At 44.4% G+C, this 25,714-nt stretch overlaps 1 protein-coding gene across 2 annotated transcripts in view; it reads left to right on the top strand.

Moving 5' to 3' along the window:
- Positions 1-826: 826 nt before the first annotated feature.
- The window catches only part of PDGFC (platelet derived growth factor C), a 159,049-nt gene continuing 134,161 nt past the window's right edge, over positions 827-25,714 (top strand). The window contains exons 1-2 of one of the 2 annotated variants that reach the window (XM_066632228.1): positions 827-944; positions 1,251-1,707. In XM_066632228.1, the coding sequence (XP_066488325.1) occupies positions 1,590-1,707 (118 nt within the window). In that variant the 5' untranslated portion in view covers positions 827-944; positions 1,251-1,589. The remainder of the gene's footprint in view (positions 945-1,250; positions 1,708-25,714) is intronic. The other variant, XM_066632230.1, reaches the window with a different exon arrangement.

The raw sequence follows: 25,714 nt of genomic DNA, 5'->3' as shown, positions 1-25,714 counted from the left end.
GACCTTCTTACACCACTACTCCGAAGTAAGGGTGCACAGGGGGCTGCATTGTTCAACTCCTACTCCTAGCTTTGGGAAATGGATGCTGTGGCGAGGCAATGCCCTCAGTGACACAGGGCCCAACCCTGTCCAACTTTCCAGCACTGGCGCAGCCTCAGTGCAGCCCTGAGGTCAGGGAACAAATGTTCCCACAGCTTGAGGAGGCCTCTGTGACTGCCTCTCCACTACAGGATTGGCATGGCTGGAAAATGGGATAGGATTGGGCCCACAGGCACTGGCAGAGCTGAGGAGAAAACAGCGCCTGTGGTCGAACCCTTGTCCACACTGAGCCTCGCTGACTCCCCCTTTTTTCTTTTCCAGCACACCTGTTCCTAAGGGCTGGCAATGAGAAAAGGGGGAGGGGGAGGCGCGTGAGCGTCCAGTAGCTCGCTTGAACTTTGCACGACTTTTCAGCGCCTCCTGTGGAGGAGCAAACAGCAGCCTGCAGCGCAGCCGGGCTGGCCGTCCCGGCGCGCGTTCCTGTGACTGCAGGAGCCCCTCTGGGTGTCGCGTGAGGAGCGGGGTGGGGACGGGCTCCTTCCTTCCTTCCTTCCTCCCTCCTTTCCACGACCACCTTTTCCCGCCAGACGGGGGGGGGGCGAGGCTTGCAAGCTGAAGCCGTCGTCTGCGGGGGAAGAATCCAGGAGCGAGCAGGACGGGGCTGAGATCAGACCATAGAAGGAAGGGAAGGCTGGAGAGCTGCAGGCGCGCAAGAATTCGGGGTGGAGCAGAAGACACCTCCTTTTCCCGGGGGGGGGGGCTGGCTGGAGGTGGCCAGAGGCTTGGAGGTGAAGGGCGCCCGCCTCCGTCTCATTGTGGCCGGTCTGGTTCCTTCGCCAAGCAAACTTCTGTGGCGCAAAACTGAAACCAGGTGCTGCTGTTGCTTGGGAGAGGCGAGGGAAGAGGTCTGCCTGCCCGTCTCTCTCCACCCGCCCGCCTGCCTCTGAGCTCTCAGCTTCCTCCCATACCCCACCTTCCTCCCTCCCCCTCCGCCCCGGAACGATGAGGGGGAACGGCAGAAACACGTGAAGGCGCGGAGGGAACAGGCGCCAGAACACCCACCAGAGCCAGACCGGGAGGGCGCAAGAGGCTGGCTGGCTCTGGCAGGGAGGTGGCGGTGCGTTTTCCTCCGCGAGGGGCTCCTTCCCTCCCCTCCCCGGGCAGGCTGCTCGTCCCTGGAGCTGACAGGTGCTCTTCCTCTTCTCCCGCAGCCTCTTCCACCTCCCCCCACCCCCGATTGTGGCGTCCTTGCAAGCCGCTTGGAGTGCAGGGCAGGCTTTGAAGCTTGGAGCGAGAAGCCCTGGAGACTCGGGCGAGAAAGACCGCGGAGGGGGCAGCAAAGTTTCTTTGGATGGGATTATGTGGGGACTACCCTGCGCTTCTCTGCCGGCTGAGTGCTGCTTTCTCCCCAGCGGGCGCGCAGCCTTCGCCGGCTGGTGGAGGTGGTGAGAGGAAGGAGAAAGACCCGGGCAGGACTTGAGTTGGCCGCAGGCGCTCGTCGGTGCGCGCGCGAGAGAGGCGACTGCAACCCCCCCCCCCCGGCCTGCCAAATGCTCCTCTTCGGGCTTCTCTGGCTGACATCTGCCCTGGTCAGCCCCGGACAGGCAGCCCAGACCGAATCCAGCCTCGGCAGCAAGTTCCAGTTCGCCAGCGCCAAGGAGCAGAACGGTAAGGCGCCCGGCGGTGCGCGCGTGGACGGACGCACAGGGCGCGCATGTTTTTGTTGTGTCTGGAAGCCCCGAGCAGCAGCGGCGTGGCGTTTGCGGCACACGCTGGGCAGGGAAGGAGGGAGGGAGGAGTCGCGCCCCGAGGCAGGACTTCGCCTTCTCTTCCGTGCCGCATGCGAAGCTCCAGCGGCTGGGCTGCGGTGCAGCATCGCAGAGGTGACAACTTCTTCTCGAGGGCGAGCGCTGGCACCAGAAGCCTTCCCTGTCCTTTGGAGGCTTGTGGATAGCGCCTTTGAAACGCTGGGAGGGAGGAAAGAGCGAAGCCCACATGAATGAGACTGGGCAGATTCGATCTCACCCTGTGTTGTGTCACTCCAGCACACTTGGCAACCTCGTGAAGCCCTTTCTGTTCCAGGTTGCGTACACGCAACAGGGACCAAATGGCTACACCTGTGGTTTAACTGTAGCAGGGCACCAACTTAAAAACCCCAACAGTTTTTTTTCTCCCACCCCCCTTCTTTTTTGTGTGGATCATTTCTAGAGTGGCTGGCTGTTCAGATTCCCTCCACCCCCACCCCCAAATTGTATCTGACAGGTAGTGTGGATTTCTGGAAAATGAATTATATTCTGTGTATTCTGGAAACAGGGTAATCTGCATAGGAAATATGAATTACTTCAAGCTTTGAAGTGTACCTGAAATGTTTAGAGAACTCTCAAATGCACGTTCCCTTGGGCTGGGGTTGTGCAGAGTTGGAGAAAGGCTTCTTTCATGCAGAGGGCAACTCCAGGGTGTGTAATTTGCTTAGCCTCCGAACTCCATATGACTTACATTATTCAGATTTTTAAGGCATTTTCCCCCCTTGATCTTCTATTACGATGTCATTTAAAGGAAGCCTTTGCAAACAGAAATGTTATATGCCGCATGAAACCACACTATGAATGGAGGCAGCTTTTAAACACTCTGTTTTCCAGTGGTGTATGTTAAGGCAGGGGAAAAATGTTTTAGTAGTTTCCTTGTTAACTAGAAATACATGATTTCATCTAGGCACGAAGTAGCCAAACAGGCATACATAAGGCAGGGAATCCTTAAAGTTGCAGTAGGAAAAAGTGGACACAGTATTGAATAGTATGTGCACTTCAAGGAAGACTCAGACCAGCCAAAAAATTACTAAAGTATGGGCTTTCCTAATCAAAATATGCACTGTATGCTTTGTCCTCTATTATGAAGTTAATGAATGTTTAAAATAGCTTTTTACTATTTGTAGGATAGGTCTTTGTGCTGATAGATTTAGCATGAGAGATTCCTGTTGTTGCTGTTTCCTAATGTGATGACTTATGGCACCTGCAGCTTGCCAGAGCTGCTGATCAAGAGCAACCTAGGAATCAGTTTCTAACCAGAGCAATTGCAAAGAGCCAGGGGATAGTGATCAAAAGAGTGGGTAACCCAGCTCAGACTAACCTTAAGCACAGGAAAGCATCTACTTTGCACTAGAAAAGAGATGGATGTCATCTCCTTTGGTTTCCCTGGACATAATTTTTAGGGCTTCATAGAATGTGCATGATACCCAGTGAACAGAATCCTAGACATTCCAGGTGGCCCACTCCTGTGTAAAAATTTTTAGTTATTGTAAAACTGTATATAAATATTATATATAACAACAAAGCTCTCATAGTAGTGACATGGCAAAAGGAATAGGAAGATGGTTCTCTACCTCAAAAAGGCTCACAGTCTCACTGGACCACAAAAGGAAAGACCAGCAACAGCCACTGGGATGGAAGCTATGTTAGGATGAATAGGGTCAGTTTCACTCCTTCTGGTAGCTTACAAAAAAGCTGTTACTTTAAAAGTTTACTCTTTACCCAGTTTAACAGAGCTTCTGTGAGATACATTAAACATGAGGGTTTGTGTAGTTTGTGGATTGCACCTGCACCAACAATCCTTAATCCAGACTAAACAGATCCCCTCCCCAATTTGTTATGTAATTTGTAACTTCTCTTTCCTTCAGGGGGAATAGGGCCATACCATAGCTCAGTGGTGGAGCACCTGCTTTGTATACAGAAGGCTCCAGATTCAACCCATGGCATTTACAGATAGGGCTGGGAAGACCCCTGCCTGGACAGCTGCTACCAGCTAGTGTGGAAAATACTGGTGTGACAGTGTAAGACAGCTGTGTGTATTCATCTGTCCACAAGGTTGGACCAGCATTTTGTAAGCACCTACACGCATTGGCTTTCCTACTGAGGCAATTTAATATTTGAATTCTACAAGGAGCTCTTTTATCTGATGGTAGAGAAGGGATTTAAATATGTACTGAAGTTGTAATATACATATATCAGAGTTTGAAAACTGCCATTTGCTGGTAATAGTAGTGACTATAGTAGTAGGAGTGGTAATAGGAGTGGTAGTACTGTCTATTGTAAATAGCACTGAGAGGTATATTTCATTTTGTTTACACAGATACTATCCCTGTATATTGCTTGTTGTTCAATACCCGTTCCATTTCTATAAGTATTTAAGTACAATAGTGGCATGACAAAATCTTGAGTAACATGCAGCGCAATCCTATCTTGCGCTGGAACATGCAGGCCAGGAGACCTGTGCTGTATTCTACACAAGATTGGTGCCAGAAGTGGCTCAGCCGGAGGCAAGGGGAAACTCTTCCCCTTACATCCAGGTAAGCCACTATGGCCCCAGTGGGTCTCCTTGGACTTGTGCCATCTCAGGAGGTTGCAGCCGCACCGTGCTGCTCAGGGAATGGGGTTGGGATCAGCTGGGTCCCAGCCCTGCTCCCTGCCCACCCTGCCCTAGGACCACGCTCCCCCTGCCCTGAAACACTTCCTTCCCACCTCCTTCCCACCACCCTCCCCAAACTCCTGCATTGGCCAAGCTCGGCCGAAGCAACCTACCTAGAACAGGCCGCCGTGGAGGCTGGATGCAGCCTCCGCCCTTCAGTGCACCTCCACGTGCTGGCGCAGCTTGCTCTTAAGGAGACGCAAATATGCTTTATGGCACATTTGTAACCCTCCCTTGCGCCAGCCTAATGCCGGGTTAGGATTGCACTTATAATAGGGTAATAAAATTCCTTCTTTCTAATTCTTTTAAGTTTCTTTATATACCTGTATTGCAGGCTATTTTGATTTATATAAAGTATAATTTTGTACATGATTTAACTGATTCCTCTTCAAGAGACTTTGGAATTAACAGTGTCTGCAGTGCTCCCTTGTCGCTGATGCTGCTGATCTCTTTTCTGTCCTCAAACAGGAGACTCTAGGAATGGATTTTTAAAATTTATTTTTCATTCCTGAGGCCATTCTGGAATGGCAAGTCTGTCAGGAAGTACAATTGTGGAACTCAGTTCCTGAGGAACTGTCAGTTCCTAGAACACCCTGCTTGTGGGCAGAAAGGAGCTTGGCAGCACTAGCACCTAGGGATTCTAGAAGCCTGTCCTTGAGCCCCTCCCATTCTGACCTATCTTAGGACCCAGTCCTATTCAGCACAAGAGCAATGACGCTAAACAGCTACCACTGGATCCTGTGCTGAATCCAAGCAGGCTGGAGGTCTCTTTGGGGAAGGGGATATTCATCCCTACACCCCGATTAATGCCCCAGCCTGTTCAGCGGGGCTTCTTGAATCTGCGCCAGCTACTTTGCTGATGCAGACTCAAGAAGCACTATGTTGGGATTCCGAGCCTGACGTGAGATTAGGATTCAGCAGAGGGGGCCTCTGCTGTTCCCACCCCCCTCCCCTGGCCTGTCCCTCCCCTCTTCCACCCTCACTCCTCCCAGGAAAGCCTCCCCCATGCCCTTCTACCATCCTCCCCACATCCCCCACACTGCTTGGCATCTGTGCTCCACCAGTGGCCAGGGCTCCCACTGTGGTGTTGACAGGGCAGCTCAGGCCTCCCTGGTGGCATAACTTGCTCTCTGTGTGGCACAAATGTGACTTCCAGCACTGGTGCTCGAGCAGTGAAGGAAAAGGCTGCTTGAGTTCTGTTCCAACACGAGAACCAGGGGACTCAATACCAGAACCAGGGGACATCCACTAAAATTGAGTGTTGGGAGAGTTAGAACAGACAAGAGAAAATATTTCTTTACTCAGCGTGTGGTTGGTCTGTGGAACTCCTTGCCAAAGGATGTGGTGACGGCATCTGGCCTGGACACCTTTAAAAGGGGATTGGACAAGTTTCTAGAGGAAAAATCCATTACGGGGTACAAGCCGTGATGTGTATGCGCAACCTCCTGATTTTAGAAATGGGCTATGTCAGAATGCCAGATGCAAGGGAGGGCACCAGGATGAGATCTCTTGTTATCTGGTGTGCTCCCTGGGGCATTTGCTGGGCCGCTGTGAGATACAGGAAGCTGGACTAGATGGGCCTATGGCCTGATCCAGTGGGGCTGTTCTTATGTTATGTTCTTATGTTGGCCTCCCTGCTCTTCTCTACATAGGGCACTCTAGGAATGGAGATGTTTCTTCATTCCTAGATCACCTTGGTGGTGAGGGTGAGTACAGTAGCAGCGCTGAGGAAACTTTCTAAGGTAGGGGCTTTAACAGACTAATGGGGAAGAAGGGTGCCTGAATTTAATGGACTTTCAGCATTGAAAGACACCTCTTCCCTCCATTAGTCCATTAGAATGAGGGTTCATTGTAGTTCCTATCTTCCTCAGTGTGGAATAGATTCCAGTATAAAGCTGAGCTAAAACCAGCACTTAAAGAAAATTTAATGTATCTGTTGTTTAGAAGATCTTATTCATTCTGGTTCGACTAGTTTTAATTTGATACAATTAGAGTGCTTTTTACCCTTAAACCTTGTGTGGTGGTTAAATTTAAGCAAGTTAAAACTGCTTCCAGTTACCTGTAGAAAGTTGTCAATTATATGGCACAGTTAGCAAACAGTCATAATAGTGATGCTATCAAGACTTTGCATCTCATGGCTCAGTTCTGTGTGCATTTACTTGGGAGCACTTTTTTGGGAGGGGATAACCCCCACTGAGTTCAGTGGTATTGACCGCTAAGGAAGTATGTTTAGGATTACAGCCTTGCTTCTGATCCTACTCTTGGTTATTCACTAGTAAGAATTTATGATCTACTTGATAATAGTACTTAACATTAGTGTAGCGCTTTAGAGCAGTGGTCCTTAACCTTCTCTGGGTCATGGATCCCTTTGAGAATCTGTTAAAATCTATAGAAACCCTCCCCAGAAAAATACATATAAATATATACATATCCACAAACTTTTTTTTGCACCTGATTCATGGACCCCCTGAAGCATAGCCATGGATCCCCTAGAAACCCCAGCTTTAGACTTTTCAAAGTGCTATATACATACTGTCTTAAGAATGTAAGAATAAAAAGCTACCCTGTACTGACTTAGACCAGTGGTTCCCAAACTGGTGGGTCGCGACTCACCAGCCAGGGAAGCATTTGTCCTTGGCTCCTTAAGGTGTGGGGAGAGGGGAAGGCCTTTGGGAAGGGAGGGGAGCCCTGCAGATGCCTCTGCCAGGCTTTCCAAGCCTTAGAATAAAATTAAATAAAAATAACAATCAGAAACCACTTCTGGTTTCATGATTGAAAGCTGGAAATGGTTTCTGATCATTATTTTAAACTTTTCTAAGGCTTGGGGAGCCCTGCAGAGGCATCTGAGGAGATCCTTGCACCCTTCCCAGAGGCTGGTGCAGGAAGTAGAAACCTCCTCTCTGTCCCTGGTAGCAGCATGATCCTGAGGACTGTGTCACTGCCTTCTGTCTACCTCCACAAAGACTTGGTGCTTCCCAAACTTCAGAGGAGAAGTTTGGAAACTATTGAAGACTTTTGGTCCATCTGCTCAGTGTAGTCTAAACACAACAACTTCTCCAGGGTTTCAGTTCTGAGGGTCTTCTTAATTCATTTTTGTCCAGCTCGCAGGTTTGATCCCTGTTGCACATATGCGATGTTGGGCAGAAATGGCTGAGCCCTATTGAGAGATGTTGGAATTGAACCTGGGACCTTCTGCATGCAGACATCTCCATCTTAGTGCTGCAGTTTTATATACCAGCAACCCTGTGAAGTAAGTCGGTGTTGTTATTCCCATATGTAGACAAGAGGTCTGACACAGATTGGCTTGTCTAAGGTAATAGGATTCCCAATAGGAGTCCCAATAGGACAAAGATAATAGGATTCCCAACTATGACTGAGTTACAGGCATAACAGGACGCCCGTGCGTCCATGGAGGTTCTGTTACCTGAAACTGCAAATATGGATGAACATTTGCCTCCCCCCCCCCCGTCCAGAGCCAAGGGGAGCCTTGCTTCCCTTGTTTCCAGAGGATCCTCTGAGCTCAGCAGAGGCCAGGGATGTCTGTACATGGCCTCTGCCAGGCCCAGACTGAACTCTGCAACTCAAAACACGTGTTTTCCTGTTTCAGAGAGAAACCAGAAGTAACGTTTTTAATGCCTTATAAGGAGGTCCGGGGAAGCCTCTGGAGGGTCCTCTGAGCCCAGCAGAGGCTGCACACATCCATCTGTGGCCTCTGTTGGGCTCAGACTGAACTTTACAATGAAAAAAGAAAAAACGCAGCTTCTGGGATTTCCCCAGGTCTCCTCATACCTTAATTAAAATGAAAAAAAAAATCTCATTTTTAATCTCATACTTTTCATCTTCCATTAAAAATCTCACTCCCAGTTTCTCTGTGTTTCTGAAAGTTGCGTGTTTTGAGCTGTTGAGCTCAGTCTGAGCTCGGCAGAGGCAGTGGACCAACATCTGCGGCCTCTGCTGGGCTCAGAAGACCCTCTGGTCTGCAGATAACTGAATGCGGATGTTGGAAGTTCCTGGAGACTGCAGACCATTCCTAGAGGGTTGATGACCTAGGTTGTAATCCTGTGCACACTTTCCTGAGAGTAAACTCTATTGAAGACAATGGGACTTACTTCTGAGTAGACAAGCATAGGATTGTGCTCCTAGTGAATGTACTGCAAAGCCAACATTTTAACTTTCTTCCTGTTTGTAGCCCATTCTCTTAGGCTGCAATCCTATTCATGCTTTCCTTGAAGCATGTTCCATAGAACACAGTGGGACTTACTTCTGAGTAAACTTGCATAGGATTGCAGTTTCAGTAACTATGCTACAGCAACAGTGTGACTGTTAAACTGCTTAAATTGGTTGATTGGGTGACCAAATTGCTACACTAACTGTATGTCAGAGCCTGCAATTTCTTGTTAAAAGTCAAGCTTCCAAATGAGGATAAACAAAGTGTACTATACTTTTAAGGAATAAGGCCCTTGTTTCAAATATCTACATGTGTGGCATGACTTTTTTAACCTTGCATTACACAACAAGAATAATATTTTTCATAGTAACTTCCAAGTCTGCATTTTTTCATGTAATTAGTACACAAGAAGCATGCATTTTGCTGCTGCCTGACAGGAATTCAAGGTAATAAGGTGCTGTGAAATCAAAATACATTTATTGAAAATCAATTTTAAGCCTGCCTACTTGAGCCCTCTGGTGCATTACTAGTTGATAATTATCATCATACTTATTTGTAAACCTTTTTTGGATGACAAGGATCTAGCTTTGTTTTGGGTCATTAATAATTGTTACAATCATTTAAGAATATAAATATTTCATTTGAAAGCACTGAGAAGACTGGGTTCAAAAAAACTGGATTGTATCCAAACAAAGTTAGTCATGCCTAAATGCCACTGAAATCAGTAATATAAATTAACTGTGACTAACATAAATTCAGAGTGCAATCCTATCTGCGCCTTTGGCAGGCCAAAGACATTGCAAATATGCTGTAAAGCATGTTCATGACACCATGTGTCAGGTCAGCAGGGGAGAATAGTCCTTGCTTTCCCGATAGCAGAGTGGCTCGGGAGCATAGGAAGACAGCACAGAAGCAGGAAGAGCCAAAGAAGCAGACACAGGCTTGCTTGTTGCAGAAGCATGTATTGGTAAAAGGAGCAGGCAGAAGAGTAGTCAGTCAAACAGTCCAGAAGTCAGGGATACAGCAGGTCACAGTCACAAGAAGGCAGTCCAAAATCAGTACACAAACCAGCAACAAAACCACAACTTACACCTTGGTGTCTGTGCTTGCCCCATATATACCGGGGCCAGCCAATCAGAGTAGGGCAACCTCATAGTCACAAGACAGTCTTATGACCCACTCTGATTGGCTGTCCAGTGGTGCATTGCACCGCTCCACCATAGCCTCCGTGACTCTGCACACATCTTCCCAGAGTCACGTGACTCCCACCTGCAACAGGTGCAGCTGATTACTTCACACCAGGCCCAGATACCTGACACCATACAAGTAAACAGGCCTATAGGGAAGCCTATACTGCTCTACTGATGCTGTATACAGAGGCCTGGCTGATGATGGAGGTAAGCATGCAGTTGAGCAGCACAGGGCCTGGGACATGATGGCACAATGGAAGCCAGTTCTGGAAGCAGGAAGGGAGTGTTTCAGGGCAGGGGGTGGGTGAAATAGGGTGCAGATTGGGCACAGGAGGGGAACCTAAGCAGCAGAAGCCTCCACCACCATATCTTAATCCCTTTCAGGGTCTCCTGTCATTGCACTGGCCTGCTCTGAATTCCACCAGCTATATAGCTGGTGGAGATCTGAGTAGCCCCATAGGCCTGGCTGGGGCATTACTTGGGGGGAAGGGGGAAAAAAATCCCCTTACCCAGAGGAGATCTCTAACCACCTTCTGACCTGCACTGGATACAATGTGGGCTGTGCAGCCTGAATGTGCCAGGGCAGGTTAGGATTGGGCTGCCTGTTAATTTCAATAGGAATGCAATGGCAAGCCATTCAGAACTGTTACCATAATCATTGCTGTTTCCAGTGTTAAGCATGCAGTTCTGTACATACTTTGTTGGGTGTAAGTCCCATTAAACTGCTGGGTAGACTTGCATTGAATTGTGTTTTTAACTTCTTGATCTTTTATTTTGTTAAAAACATCCTGGTAAGGGCTTTCATGAAATACAAGCATTTGAAATATCTGAAATAATTTATTCCAAAGCAATGCTTAACTCATAGTTTGTATTAGGGTAGCAGGCTTAAGTCATTGTGCTCTTTTCAGTGTCGCTGTCTAACTTTTATTTCCTGTGTAAGGCCAAGGTTGCTTCCTGTACGCTGGCTACCGACTGTTGCAATTCTTTGTGTAATTCTTGAGAGTACAGAGGGGGCCCTATATCTGCAGATCCCATGTCCGCAGATTCATTTATCCATGTATTGGGTCTACAGGCCCCCCCCCCGGCGCACACGCTTCCTCTGGTGGCGAGGGGAGGTCCACTCCCCTTGCCTCCGGAGGGTCTTCTGAGCTCAGCAGAGGTCATGAATGTCCGCCCACAGCCTCTGCTGGGCTCATACTAAGAGCTAAAAACAAGCAACTTACTATGTTTTCGAAAAACTGGAAGTGACGTTTTTAATGCATTATAAGGCATTAGGAGGCCTGGGAAAGTATTTATAAGCCCTTTTGATCTTCAGGCAAGATAGTTAGTCATATGATTGACTGACACACTGAAATTCTGTGAAAGTTTGCCCACAGAAGAACTTGGGTGGCTTATCGATGAACTGTCTGTAGGTGTTAATGAATGATGACACAGTTCTATGCGTGTCTCCTCAGAAGTAAATTCCATTGTATAGTATTACAGCATTAGAGAGACGATGCACTTGTCTCTTAACCTTCTCAAATAGCAGTAGCAGTAGTTTGCTCTTGACTTTAGTAAACTAGTTCATCTCTTCACAGTTCCTTTATTTATTTAAGATTAAAGATTCCTTACTATCTCAGGAACACTCTTCCTGGATGAAAATGGGCGAGGGGAGCTTTAGGTGGGCAAATTCTGTCATAAAACTTCCCACCCCTACTCTGTGCTCAAATCTCTTCACTCTTTTTTATGGTCCTGCCTGCAGAAGATGCCAAAGTGAGGGCAGGAAGCATTGTCCTCATTCACATTTGGCTTCATGCATCATGTAATTAGATGACATTGTCTGCATGCTGTTGTAGCCTTTTACCTTCATTCTGGTATTTCTGAGAACAAAATTGGGGAAAATGGTTCTCAGTAGTAGGGAATTTGATTGCTGTTGCAAAGAGTGTGATAAATTTTGTCTTTTGCCGACCCTTCCCTCTCAATTTCCAAAAAGCTTGCTCTATGCTTATAGCTTGTGAATGAAATGGTTAAGTTGGGGACCATTTTTGACTTAAACCTAGTTAAGCCATTTCTGCCCAACATTGCATATATGCAACAAGAATAAATGTGTACACCTGTTGCTAGACAGAAATGGTTAATACATGTAAATTGATTCTATATGTAGCTCAGCAATGGCTATCCTTATCCCTTTCTGGGAAATGTAAATGAAAGCGGCTTTAGAGACAGTGTGAATGCATATATGTTTCTATTTAACAACAGCTTTGATAACCCCAGTGGGATCCTGATGCTGGTTAAGGTCAATCAATCAACAATCAATCAACAGTATTTATATACCGCTTTTCAACTAAAAGTTCACAAAGCGGTTTACAGAGAAAAATCAAATAACTAAATGGCTCCCTGTCCCAAAAGGGCTCACAATCTAAAAAGATGCAAATGAATACCAGCAGACAGCCACTAGAACAGACAGTGCTGGGGTGAGGTGGGCCAGTTACTCTCCCCCTGCTAAAAAAAGGAGCACCCACTTGAAAAAGTGCCTCTTACCCAATTAGCAGGGGTAGTATGGTACCCAACTCTAGCATGGAGTCAGGTACAATGTTGGATTCTCCTTGGAACTGTTGGATTCTCCTTAGAACACTGAATTACACTTCAAAGAAAGGAGCTGAACATTCTTTTTATATCATACACATTCAAATTTCAGGAAACGTAATACAATAAAAATGAAAGGAATGTGATTTTTGAAAGTTGAATGTTTTAAGCATTGTAAATGCAATCTAAATCTTGCCAACAGACTCATAGTGGGTGGCAAAATACTTTTATGTTCATAAAGATAAGTAAATAATACTTGAAATAAGTCAAAAAGAAGAATTAATAATGTTATATAGTGGATCCATGTGAATAAAGGAAGGCATAGAGGTAACGGCTCAATATGTTTATTCCATCTTCAGAACAGAACCCAGCAATGAAACACAAGGCAAACACCCCTTGCTTTTATAGCCTTTAGCAATGCCCAGACTTCCCATGATTGGGGCAGTTGAAACCTTAACTAGAGGGCCAATCGGATGGTAGGATTTTGATCCATCACCCGACTAGCCAGCCATAAGTCTGGACCAATCAGTTATGCAGGATTTTGATCCTGCATAACTTACATACATAACAAATAACTCCTTATTTTGGTTTTTCTGTCCATTTCAAGTCATTGTGTGTTGCAGTTTAAGTCTTTCTAGGAAGATTACCTTTTTAATTGGCAGAAGTTGCACAGAATGTTAATGTAGTAAACCTTGATACAAGGCAAATGCAAAATTAATTTGAAAATTCTGTCATTATGAAACTTGATCATATATAAAAAAAGTAAAGAAGCCTCTAGGACTCATTCAGAAATGCATACCTACTCTGGACAACACCAATGACTGTATCTCTTCTGCATCTCTTTTTTTAAATCATGAGCCCTTTGGGGGACAGGGAATTCCTGTGACTTATTTAGGTTCAGAGTAGATATGATGAGAAGTGTATTTCAGTAGAAGTGCCATTCAGCATTTTCTTTGTTAAATACCAGCATGGTGATCTGGACTATGGTGCAACTCTTCTCTCCCTGTGACATTTTCCTGCTGAAAATTTCCTAATCAAGACTGATATTTTCCCTGGGAAAAAAACAACTTTTGTTTGCGTCTACATTACCTTTTTCCTTCTGAGTGAGGAACAGTATGAGTGAGAAAGTGAGGCTGACTATGTGCACCTCTCCCTCACTTTAATCCAATTCACGCGCAAGTCTTGACATTCCAGATGTCACCCCTAGGGGCTGGGGGATAAGAATAGGCCCTCAGTTTGGCTGTACTTGTTGTAAGAGGTGACTAAACAGCCACCGGGTAGATGGGACTCGTCAGCCTGGGAAGGCAGCTCATCTGAGAGAAGGAAAACTCTGATCCCAAACCTCCACTGCCTTGTGGCTACATCCAGTTATGGAAAAGGCTTCAGGAGTCAACCTTGAGGCAAAATCTGTAGCCAGAGCCCCTGAGGCAGTTCATGGCTGAACACAGTCATGTTCTGGCAACTCCTGCAACGCCGTTGGAACCAACCGTATTGGCTTCTGCCTTTCCATTGGACCATTTTAGCGACATGGAGAGGGGAGATTTGCTGCATGGGTAACACTCTATCCTCCATATCTATGTAGTTTACCCAGGCTTTGTGCTCTGGAGAGGACATTCTGTTCCAGAACCACCATTCAGAGTGCGATACCATAGTCTTCCGAGACTGAAGGATGCCAATGCATGCATGTCTGGGGAAACCAGCAATGAGTGGGACAGTTTTTGGTGTCACAATGGAAGCTTAAATGCCCCTTCCCAATGCTGTAGTCTCAGTTCGAATCAAGGCTTCCTGTAACTGCCTCTGAAAGATAATGTAAAAACGCAAACATTTTGATGATGCATTTCTTGTCTTGTCTAGTTTGACCCTTGTTTAGCTTTCTGTAAAGGAAATAGTTCTCTTCATAGCGGAAAAATGCACCTTGGAAAGCAGTAAAGTGAGTCCTGGTCTGGTGGTGAAGAGTCATGAAATAATGGATAATATTATTGCAGCTGTAAAAATACTTTGTTTCTTAGTCTTCAACAATAGTTTAAACAGGTACTTCAGTTAGATACAGCTATTCAGATTTGTGCTGAAATTGTTTTGCTAGGACCATTTTCAGGAAGATCATGCATAGTATGAAATAGTTCATGGGAGTTATGTTTATTATCTCTCTGCCAAGGGATGATAAGCAACTAATCTCTTGACATATCTAAAGAGGCCGCTGTCAGGTGATTTCACTATTAATTTTCATGGAAGTTGGAAGTGTGTAAAGTTGGTGTGTTGAAGGGAAGGCATCTCCATTATGAGCTGTGCCCTGACCCCCAGCAAAAAAGAAAAATGCAATTAATGTCTTTTATTTTTTTAAATAATTTTTTTCCCATTGGTGTGATGTTTCTAGTAGTATGGAGGTGCGGATCCAAATCTACTATCACTGTACTAACAATCATGATGTTCTAATTACTATCCTTCTCTGAAACTGGTACAAGGAACATTATAGGACAAGAGTGACTGACATATGACATGTGACCTAGTTAAAACCCATTACAGCTTTTTATGCAGCTAGCACTTGCAAAGGGAGGAGTTGCTGTGAGATCTCAGAGCGAGTGCTACTTCCTATTGGGGGTGGCAGTTGTTCACTAAATAGAGGTTGGTGTGTCCGGAAAATGCACACTGATGCTGAAGCAGTTTATGCTGTTTATGAATACAATATGACACACACATGTGCACCTGCTAAAGCTTCATCAGCTCCAAAATTCATCATCCATCGTTAGCATACTATCTTCTAAATTGGTATGCTCTGCACACTTAGGCCCAAACCACATTTGCAGAAATTCATGCAGTAATGGACATTTTCCATGGAATAAATGCATGTAAGGAAGTAGTACCCACATGAATTTCCTTATCCCATGGGTTTTGTTTCATGGAATATCAAAGTATCTCTTTGCCACTTCTGATGCTTCTAATCTGTGAGTTTAGATTTTTCCACATGTGTGTTTGAATACGTGGTTGTAAAACCTGCATGGATCTTGATATCTTTGAGTTTGGTAGGTAAGACGACATCCTAGGCAATCCTCCTGGAGAGCCCTTTTCACCACAGCTCCTATTCTTTCTGGTCCCGCGTTTAGAAGGCAGCTGTCTCTGCTCTGTCACTTGTGGCAAGTAGGAGAGATGGAAAAAGACCTAATTTGACTTGTGGATCTAAGAACTTTGCCACTGAGCCTCATCTTGGGTTTGGTTGGAGATGGGGTGACTCAGGCTGTTTTTCTCAGCAGTGGGGCATGTCCTCACTGTCCAAGGAGTCCTTCATGGACTGAGGAGGTACTCAGGACATCTATTGATATTTGACGGGAGGATGCAGTACAGGTGGATCTCTCCAAAGGTTACTGAAATACGAAACAGTTCTGATATATTCTGGAGAAGCTGAAATACATGGGCTGCTACTGGGACCTGCAGGCAAGCAGGTACAAAGTCAAGGAACTTCTTTAACATCCTGAACCAGTTCTTCTGCGTTGGCTGTGGCATGGTTGTTTCTCGGCTTAGGAGCTCAGAAGTGATGCAGTGAAGGAGCTGCGCTGCTGCACTGAGGAGCATAGGGGAAGAAGTGAGTGACAGTGAAGAAGTGGTCCTTGACCTGCTGCCTGTTGACTCAGGAGAGTCTGCTTCCCTTATGCCAGGACTGTTCATATTGGAAGAGTTCTACAATTGTGTTCAATCTGATGTTTTTTGAGTCTTCGCAGCAAGTGTTGGGAGGATACAGGTAAATGCTGTCCCATGTGGAGAATGGGGGAGCAAATGATGGGGAAAGCTATGGGCAGAAGGCCTTTTGGGCATCTAGCAAGTGCCACCAAAACTAGTGCTGTGGAGGTGTGGGTTAGTGGGAATGGGGAAAGCTGTGTGTGTCAGGGGTGGGCGATGGGGGCAGAATGCTGGCACAGAATAAGTGCATGTTTGATTTGGGCCTCAGGGGCTGGAATCCAAAGCAACATGATGGGGGAGGGGGGACGAGTTGACTTTTCCAGGCCCTTGAACCTACTGAAATTCTGCTCCTGAGGGTTTTTTGTGGGCTGTCACTGGAAGTCACATAACCCCTAACTGCATAATCTGTTGGATCCAAACATAGTATTTAAACAGTAAGTGGCATTTGCACTAAATGAGTTTTTTGAATGATACAAGGACAGGAAAAGCTTTTGGTGAGTTTGAGTGTGTGCTATTTTCAATCTGCAAGCATTGTTCTGAATATTTTACCAGTAGTGGTGAATTTATATGAGGCCACTACCATCCGAAAACAGCTTATTCAACTTCCTTGTGGTGCTGGACTCCATTCAAATGCTGTAAAGCAAAATAAAGGGAATGGATATAGTAACTTCTTTATGGAAAAACTATAAAGAAAGTTGCAGGGTCATGTAAACAAACTGGGTTATTTACTAGATGTTTAAGTAAGGGATCTGAATTCCAAATTCAATAGTGGGTTATTTTATAGCTGCCTTTATTACATTTCACCTGCATGTTAAGGCCCAGAATAATTTTCATCTGGGCAGCTTTTAGATGAAGAGTGACAAATATGTTCTTATTAACACTTCATGAATATTTAGTTCCTAAGTTGTGCTAAAACTTAATACTGAAATGATCGGTTTAATCTCAGGCTTGAGGTTTTCCTTTAAAAATGTTATGGTCATGTCCCCTGGGGGCTGGGGATTAGAATAGGCCCTCAGTTTGGCTGTACTTGTCATAAGAGGCGACTAAACAGCCACCGGGTAGATGGGACTCGTCAGCCTGGGAAGGCAGCTCATCTGAGAGAAGGAAAACTCTGATCCCAAACCTCCACTGCCTTGTGGCTACATCCAGTTATGGAAAAGGCTTCAGGAGTCAACCTTGAGGCAAAATCTGGAGCCGGAGTCCCTGAGGCAGTTTGTGGCTGAACACAATCACGTTCTGGCAACTCCTGCGACGCCGCTGGAACCAACCGTATTGGCCTCTGCCTTTCCATTGGACCATTTCAGTGACGTGGAGAGGGGGGATTTGCTGCATGGGTAACAGCCTATCCTCCATACCTACTTTACCCAGGCTTCACGCACTGGAGAGGATACTCTGTTCTAGAACCACCATTCAGAGCGTGACACCATAGTCTTCCGAGACTGAAGGATGCCAACAAGAAGGTCATGTTCATGTTACAACATCAGAAAATAAATTCCTTAAGCTCAAGGTTTTTGGCTTCTAGATTTGTTGATATAAATGTGTAACTAATTGTATTAATTATACTTGTGAAAGAGCGATGTGCAAACCCACGATCCATGTGTTGACGAGTAATTTTTGGGGCCTGTTTGATGTGTGTGAGTTGGTGCTGAAGTGGAATGAGGTTTGGTTTTGGGAACATCTTTTGCATCCTTCCTAGTACCTCTGTTTTTGGTTATTTTGAGGGGAGCATTCAGAAGGTAGATTTCTGGATGTTTTAAATCTGTGCTTGTTCCAAGTATGCTGCAGCCTGATTGGGGATAGGAGTCATGGCAGGGAGGAACATTTTAGCCCTACCTTGGCGGGCAGTGTTCCCTCTAAGCTGTGCAGCCATGCAACTTGGCACTTGGCTTTCCCAAAAGTCAGATGATGACATACAATATCATTGTTGAGTTATTAGAAACAGTCTTGCAGTCATGGAAGGGGTCTGTGCAGCAGCACGTACCCTGAGTGGAGACTGCTTGCAGGAGTTATACTGGCTTCCTGTTAGTTTCTGGATCCACTTCAAAGTGCTGGTCCTACTTTTTAAAGTCTTTTGCTTTTCAGCCCTTGATATCTTAAGGACTTGTCTTCTACCAGGTGTAACTGCCTGCCTATTAAGATCTTCCAGGGAGGACTTGTTTCACATGCCATCACTGAAGAGGTTTAGGTTAGCGTGCATATGGAACTGGGCCTTCCCTGACTGTAGGCTGTGGAACTCCCTGTTGGAGACAGCTGAGGCATTTCCTCTCTCCTTCCCTTTAACATGAAAGTACTGAAGACTGCATGTGTTGTCTTGGCTCTGATGATTAATGGTTGATGTCCGATGTAACTGTAAGATAATTTGTTTTTTTGAGTCCCTGTGTTTGATGTTTGGAATGTTTTTATTATGATTTATGTTATTAATTACATGCTTTTACTTGTTTTGGGGACATGTGAGGTGAAAGGTAGAATGGAAATGGAAATAGTAAAATGATCACGTACATCAACACGACTTTAAGTCTTTTAATGCACATCAGCATATGGGTCAACCCACAGCGTTGAGATGGAACAAATAAGGGCAGACAGTGTTCTGTCAAGGAAAACAAAATGATGCTGTGGCAGCAGCAGATCAGGACAGTAATGGCTAAGATGAGACAGGAAGAAAAAGTAACAGGTAGGATTTTTCTGCATTCTTCAGAATCGTTGTACTCCTATCAAAACCTCAATATTATGAATGTTTGGCACTGTTCTATTTCCTTTATAGTGAAAATGGTCACATCCCAAAGTTCCATATTGACATGTGACACTGCTCATACTGAGTAATTTTCTTGTATGTTTTGTGATTCTGGTTGGGGAATCCTACCCCTGCTAAATGGCAGAAAATAAAAGTGTTATTGGGGTGCTGAATATTCAACAAGGGCCAAGATTGAACATAATGTTTTTGGCCCCAAAAGTAGTGCTTTCTTGGACCAGGAGTGAGCTGTGTGCCTGAGCGCTTCCTCAGTCGTTGTCTTGTCATAGAACCCAACTGAACTGTAAACTTCCTGATTTCTTCAATCATAGTTCTCTGTGATGTCTGAACTGGGAAATTGCTATTTGAGTGCTGGCTACAAGCCAAGGTTTTTGGGCTGGCAATGTTGCATCTGAATTGAGAAATGTGATTGTTCTTGAAAGAAAGCAATTAATTCTTGATTATTTTCTTATTTCATTTTCCTACTGGGTGCTGTTGTCTGGGTGTGAAGAGAAGCCAAGTCATGTCTGCTTTATATTCCTTCCCCCCTCCAGTGACTGTGCCTGTCTGCCACAAAGCTACTCTGTGATGCATTGCTTTAACTTTATACTAGAACTATTCTACTCTTTGGGAATGTTACTATAACATAATTATCATTATTTATTTATTTGAATGATTTATATTCCATCTTTCCCTCCAGATAAACAGAGTGCTCAAGGTGGCATGCAAAATAGATGGTGGGGAGAACCACAGTTCGATAAAACTAGGATTTATAAGTACTTAGTGACCTGGCAAACTATATTTAAACTGAAGCAATTTATCTACTTAATGGGCACTGGCACAGAAGACTCATTAAAAGTGTTTGAAAACATGTGCTCTTGACATCATAGAGGGTGAATAAGGACGTTAGCTGATGGAAAAGTAAACTGAGTAAAGAGCAAAGGCTTCTCTGGGAGGACCTAAAGGGTAGGTTTTGGAACGATGAGGACATTTCTGTGAAATGAAATGGATTTGTGATTGAAAGTGGGATATCTCAGTCTCTTGACGATTTTAGCACTCTAGATCTCCTGTTTGTCACAAATATGTTTTGAAAAGATTCAAGGATAAGGAGACTATAATGAGATACGTTTGTGCACTGATCTTGGGTTGGTATCTCGTTTGATGTTGTACCAGTGTATGCCCAGCAATGGCAGGGGGCAAACATGAGATCTTGAAAAATATTGTCCTGTGTATATATATATATATATATTTTAAATTTCAAATAGCTCTGCACTACTGTTCATAAAAAAATTTCCCCAAGGCAGTTTATACCTTAAAAGTACAAAATCACAACTGCAAAAATAATCATAGCAGTTAAAAATAGTAACTAAACACTACTTTAAGAAAGTATGAAAAGAGAAGTGTTATGTACTCACTCGATTGGGAAACAAGCAATTAGGACTGGTAAAATAAGAAACATGAAATACAAAATTTCTCAAGAATACATGGTTTTTCCCTGAGAAAGGGAAATGAAGTATTGCATTCCGAGAAAGAGCTAGTGCAAGATGTTTTCCTAAAAGGTTTTGTAATGCCCAACCACATCTGAAGGGTAATCATTTTAAAAACACACATGCGTACAGGTTTGGTTTCAAAGAGCTGCTTAGGCATGCTCAAAGACTTGAGATTGCTCAGTGGAATCTCTGACTTCTTCCTTTTGAGAGCTGCTTCTCAACTTTCTTCAGTTTCTGGAAAAGTTTGCCATGCTGCTAGGGAAGCTGCTGTTCAAGAAATACAAGTACCTGTACAAAATTTCACTTAAACTTGCAGTTCTTTAGGTATACCTCTAGCACCAATATTTGGATGAGAAATTTCATGGCTAGAGAAAGATACTTGGATAAACTCTCAATACAAGAAAGATATAAAATGATTTGAGATGGGCTTGAGCGCTCTGTGTCAGCGATTTTCAATCTTTTACATCTCAGGGCACACTCACAAGGCACTAAAATTGTCAAGGCACACCATCAGGTTTTTGACAATTGGCCAGGCACACCATTCTGCCAGTGGGGGGCTCACATTCTCCATTGGCCCTACTAATAAATGACCTTCCCCCAAATTCCTGTGGCACACTTGTGGGACCACTCACAGCACACCAATGTGCCATGGCACAGCAGTTGAAAATGACTGCTATATGTATTGGGTCTGGAAACCAAATCCTATGAGAATTGATTAAAACTTGGAGAAGACAATGGGGAAATATGATAGTCATATTCATAAATCTGGAAGGCTGTCACACAGAAGGACGTGCTCTCTGTGGCTCTTGTAAGCAGGACTAGAATCAATGGGTTGAAACTACAGGGAGATTTGGGCTATCTCTGCCTCCCTAGAGTCAACTAGCCTACCACTTTGAGCCCTGAACCATGGTCTTGCAGCTCTCTAGGTGCAAATAAGGCTTGTGCTCTTCATCAAGAGCTAAACTACGATAAGTGGAACTGGTGCAGGGAAGAGCCAAACTGAATCGGACTCCTGATGGGGATAACCAGTTTTGCTGCCTATGCCATGCTGGTTCAGTTAGAAGTTGTTAGCAATTCAAATTATCCCACTGGTGGACTGAATGGCTTTGCTGAGGTTGCAAGTGAGGTAGGGCTATACCTCTTAGGAAGCATTTCCTATCCTCAACATATGCTTACCATATGGTAACTTGCTTCAGTCTGTTGATAAAGCTGATTAACTGCAGTACTTTGCATCAGATTCAGGCAAGTTAATGTAATAATCATGCAGCTTGATAAGTCACTATTTGTATGCCTTCAATCTGGAAAACTGTCAAAATAATGTGTCTAATTACTTTTTCATTTTTTTCATAAATTAGAATAAACAAAACTATTGTGAGACTTTTAAAGACAGAACCATCTTTTTCATATATTTTGCTATGTACACCACTTTTGTGAACTGTTGTTGAGAAGCAGTTTATATATGTACTTAATAATTTTCAAAGAAATGTTTTGTGCTGGAGATGGTTGAAGATATACTTTGCAACATCCTTGCATTGAGTTCAACAAACTGGAAGGAACAAGTAGGGACCTACAAGAAGTATTGCAAGGTGTGGGAAAAATGTGGGGAATCTGCCAGACTTCATCTTGAATAGAGGAGAATATTGCAGAGGAGGAAAATGACTTGCTCCTTTGCAAGATACTCTGCTGCTCAGTGTGCGGTCTGGGAGATTCCCTGCTGCCTTCCTGGCTTGGGAGAAGAATGAAAAATTTCAGTTTTGTTCCTGAGTTTGTGCTGTGTGCACTTTAATGGCTCCTTGGCCAGAGTGAAAGTTTGTAGTTCTGTTCTGACCTGATGTTGTTAGGGTTCCATAGATCATGAGGTCATATGCATGTGCACCCATTTCCCCCCCAAGCATTTGAGGAGATTGCCCCATTTTGGAGTGAAGGGCAAGAAAGGCATCTTTTCTACATACCTGGGGTTTCTGGCTTCTGGGTGGCCTCATTTTACTGCTCTACTGATTGGCACAGGGCCATCAACTTTACTATTGGAAGGAATGATAGGCCTGGAATTTACTCAGAAGTCGTTCTTGTGCCAGTCATAAAATGTGAAGAACTTATATGAGGACTATAAGCTTTAATTAATTGTGATCAAATAAAGTTTTATTTGATCACACGTTAGAGAACAAAGCTTGCTATCTTTCTGATTAATTGGCAGGGCTGACAGCAAGCTCTATGCCTCTGGGTACTTGGAACTTGCAGCTTTTGAATCTATACAGACGCACTTATGCACCCTTCCCTGTGCCAACTTAATAAAAGACCAAATGATGACTTTCCTTCCACTTTGTGTTCAAAGCTAGTAAGTAGGTTGTAGTTTAGGCTAAAATCCAAAGCATATTCAATTCCCATTGAAACTTTATTACAGAAATGGGAGGCAAGGGTGAAACTACTATGGGTTTCTACTAACAGTAAGAATCAGATAAAAATAAAGCTGGCAGTGCTCTACTGAAATCATTGTCAGCAGTGGCATAGCTAGGTCATTTGACTCCTGGGGCCCATAAATTTTTGTCACCCCCTATGAAAATTACTTATTTACTTAATAGTTTTCACATGTTTTTACCACCCTTCCTCTAAGGAGCTCAGGGTAGTGTGCATGGTTCATCCCCTTCTTTTGTCCTCACAACAACCCTGTGAAGGTAGGTGAGGTTGAGAAATAGTAATAGTCATGAAATGAATAATAATAATGGCCAGAAAATAAATGCAGTGAATATTTCCCCACAAGCAATGGATTATCATCAGTACCCTCCCCTGCTATTGCTCGCCTGCACACAGTGGTCAGTGACATACTGCCTTTGCATCTGGAGGTTCAATGTAGCCATCATGGTTAATTACCACTGATAGACTATAGTCCGCTCCACCATGAGTGTGTAGAATCCACTTTAAAAGTCGTCTAAGCCCATGTGCAACAACACCTGACCTTCCTGCCAATTGCATCACTAGGGTTGGTGTCACCTGGTCTGATAACTCATGGTTTCATCCCCACCCCATTAACTTTATTTTACTATAAAGCAGTACAGGTTACCCATCCAATCAGTAACAAACAAAAATAAGTGACCAACTTGATGACACTCACACAAAGGAATAGGAGGAGGATACTTGGAAAAGGGAGCTGACTCATAATAGCATCTTATTGGTTCCATGCTATGTCATAACACCCCATTAGAACGTTCTGACTCATTGGTCAGTTTAGAGTTAAAGAAATCCACTTTTTGTGACATAAGGCAGTTTTGTTTTTCTTCTGTTTATTTGGCTTTAGCTTTTGATAGAACTGATATTTCAATGTCGTATGATTCATTGCATTTTGCTGTAAATTACACATTGGATAGTATAGAACATGATAGTATTATTCCTAAAAACCATGATTTCCACAATTTTGCTCACTAATGTCACCTTCCCTCTGAGGGTGGCACCCAGGGTGGATCGCCCCCCTGCTAGCTACGCCACTGATTGTCAGTATGACTTTTACAGCATAATCCTATAAATGTTTACTCAGAAATTAGTCCTATTGTATACAGTGGAGTTTATTCTCAGGAAAGAACTTATAAACCTTATGAAACAATTAAACCTTATGAATTTGTTATGAAACAGTTTCTAGGGTTTTTTGGAAGTAATTTTGGGCGCAATCCTAACTCCTTATGTCAGTGCTTTCCAGCATTGGCATAGTGGTGCCAATGGGGCATGTGCTGGATCCCGCAGTTAGGTGTCACTCACGCATACATAAGAATATGTTTGCGTGTTGAAGTAATTTTTCACCTTCTCGGGATCCTCAAAAAGGCACTTTTATTTTGTGGAATATAAATGTCCTCTAGCTGGTTCATTTGTTAAGTCAGGCCTTAAGCAATTTTATTTAAAATCAGATAGTCTTAATGTATAACTGTGTCAACTAGAAAGCAGATTATGGGCTTTCTGAGCTTGAGCCTCATAAAAAGTAGTTGGCAACCTTCAGTCTCGAAAGACTATGATATCGCGCTCTGAAAGGTGGTTCTGGAACAGCGTCTAGTGTGGCTGAAAAGGCCGATTTGGGAGTGACAATCCCTTCCACACTGGGAGCAAGTGCAGTCTGTCCCTGGCCTGTCTCCCTGGCTATGGGCCTTCCTTCTTTGCCTCTTAGCCTCAGACTGTTGGCCAAGTGTCTCTTCAAACTGGGAAAGGCCATGTTGCACAGCCTGCCTCCAATCGGGCCGCTCAGAGGCCAGGGTTTCCCACTTGTTGAGTTCCACTCCTAAGGCCTTCAGATCCCTCTTGCAGATGCCCTTGTATCGCAGCTGTGGTCTGCCTGTAGGGCGCTTTCCTTGCATGAGTTCTCCATAGAGGAGATCCTTTGGGATCCGCCCATCATCCCTTCTCACGACATGACCGAGCCAACGCAGGCGTCTCTGTTTCAGTAGTGCATACATGCTAGGGATTCCAGCACGTTCATAACTTAGAAATATATCCAAGTGTGAATATTTCCTAAATCAATATTTTTTTTACCATAGGAACAACTTGGCAGGGGAGGGACACCTGGGAGGTGAAATTCTCTTGAACTTCTGTGAAAACCTGGACTTCTGTTAGACTTCATTATTATTATTATTATTATTATTATTATTATTATTATTATTATTATTATTATTATTATTATTATTATTATACACCTCTGCTGGGCCTCTATTACTGTTGTGTTAAGCAGCCTCCATGCACTCTGGAGAGATTGGACTCTTTTTACCCTCCCTTTCAACCTCCTCCTAATGAGGAGGCTGGTTAGGAGGAGGTTGAAAGGGAGGGTAAAAAGAGTCCAATCTCTCCAGAGTGCATGGAGGCTGCTTAACACAACAGTAATAGAGGCCCAGCAGAGGTGTATACCGCAAAGAAAGAAGGGTTCCACTAAATCCAGGAGAGTGCCCGCATGGCTAACCAGCCAAGTTAGAGAGGCTGTGAAGGGCAAGAAAGCTTCCTTCCGTAAATGGAAGTCTTGCCCTAATGAAGAGAATAAAAAGGAACACAAACTGTGGCAAAAGAAATGTAAGAAGGTGATAGGGGAGGCCAAGCGAGACTATGAGGAACGCATGGCCAGCAACATTAAGGGGAATAATAAAAGCTTCTTCAAATATGTTAGAAGCAGGAAACCCGCCAGAGAAGCGGTTGGCCCTCTGGATGGTGAGGGAGGGAAAGGGGAGATAAAAGGAGACTTAGAGATGGCAGAGAAATTAAATGAGTTCTTTGCATCTGTCTTCACGGCAGAAGACCTCGGGCAGATACCGCTGCCCGAACGGCCCCTCCTAACCGAGGAGTTAAGTCAGATAGAGGTTAAAAGAGAAGATGTTTCAGACCTCATTGATAAATTAAAGATCAATAAGTCACCGGGCCCTGATGGCATACACCCAAG

The sequence above is a fragment of the Tiliqua scincoides genome, chromosome 6, assembly GCF_035046505.1.
Source record: "Tiliqua scincoides isolate rTilSci1 chromosome 6, rTilSci1.hap2, whole genome shotgun sequence".
Lineage (NCBI taxonomy): Eukaryota > Metazoa > Chordata > Lepidosauria > Squamata > Scincidae > Tiliqua > Tiliqua scincoides.
The sequence above is the reverse complement of the archived record's forward strand: the minus strand, read 5'-3'. Positions and strand labels throughout refer to the sequence as shown.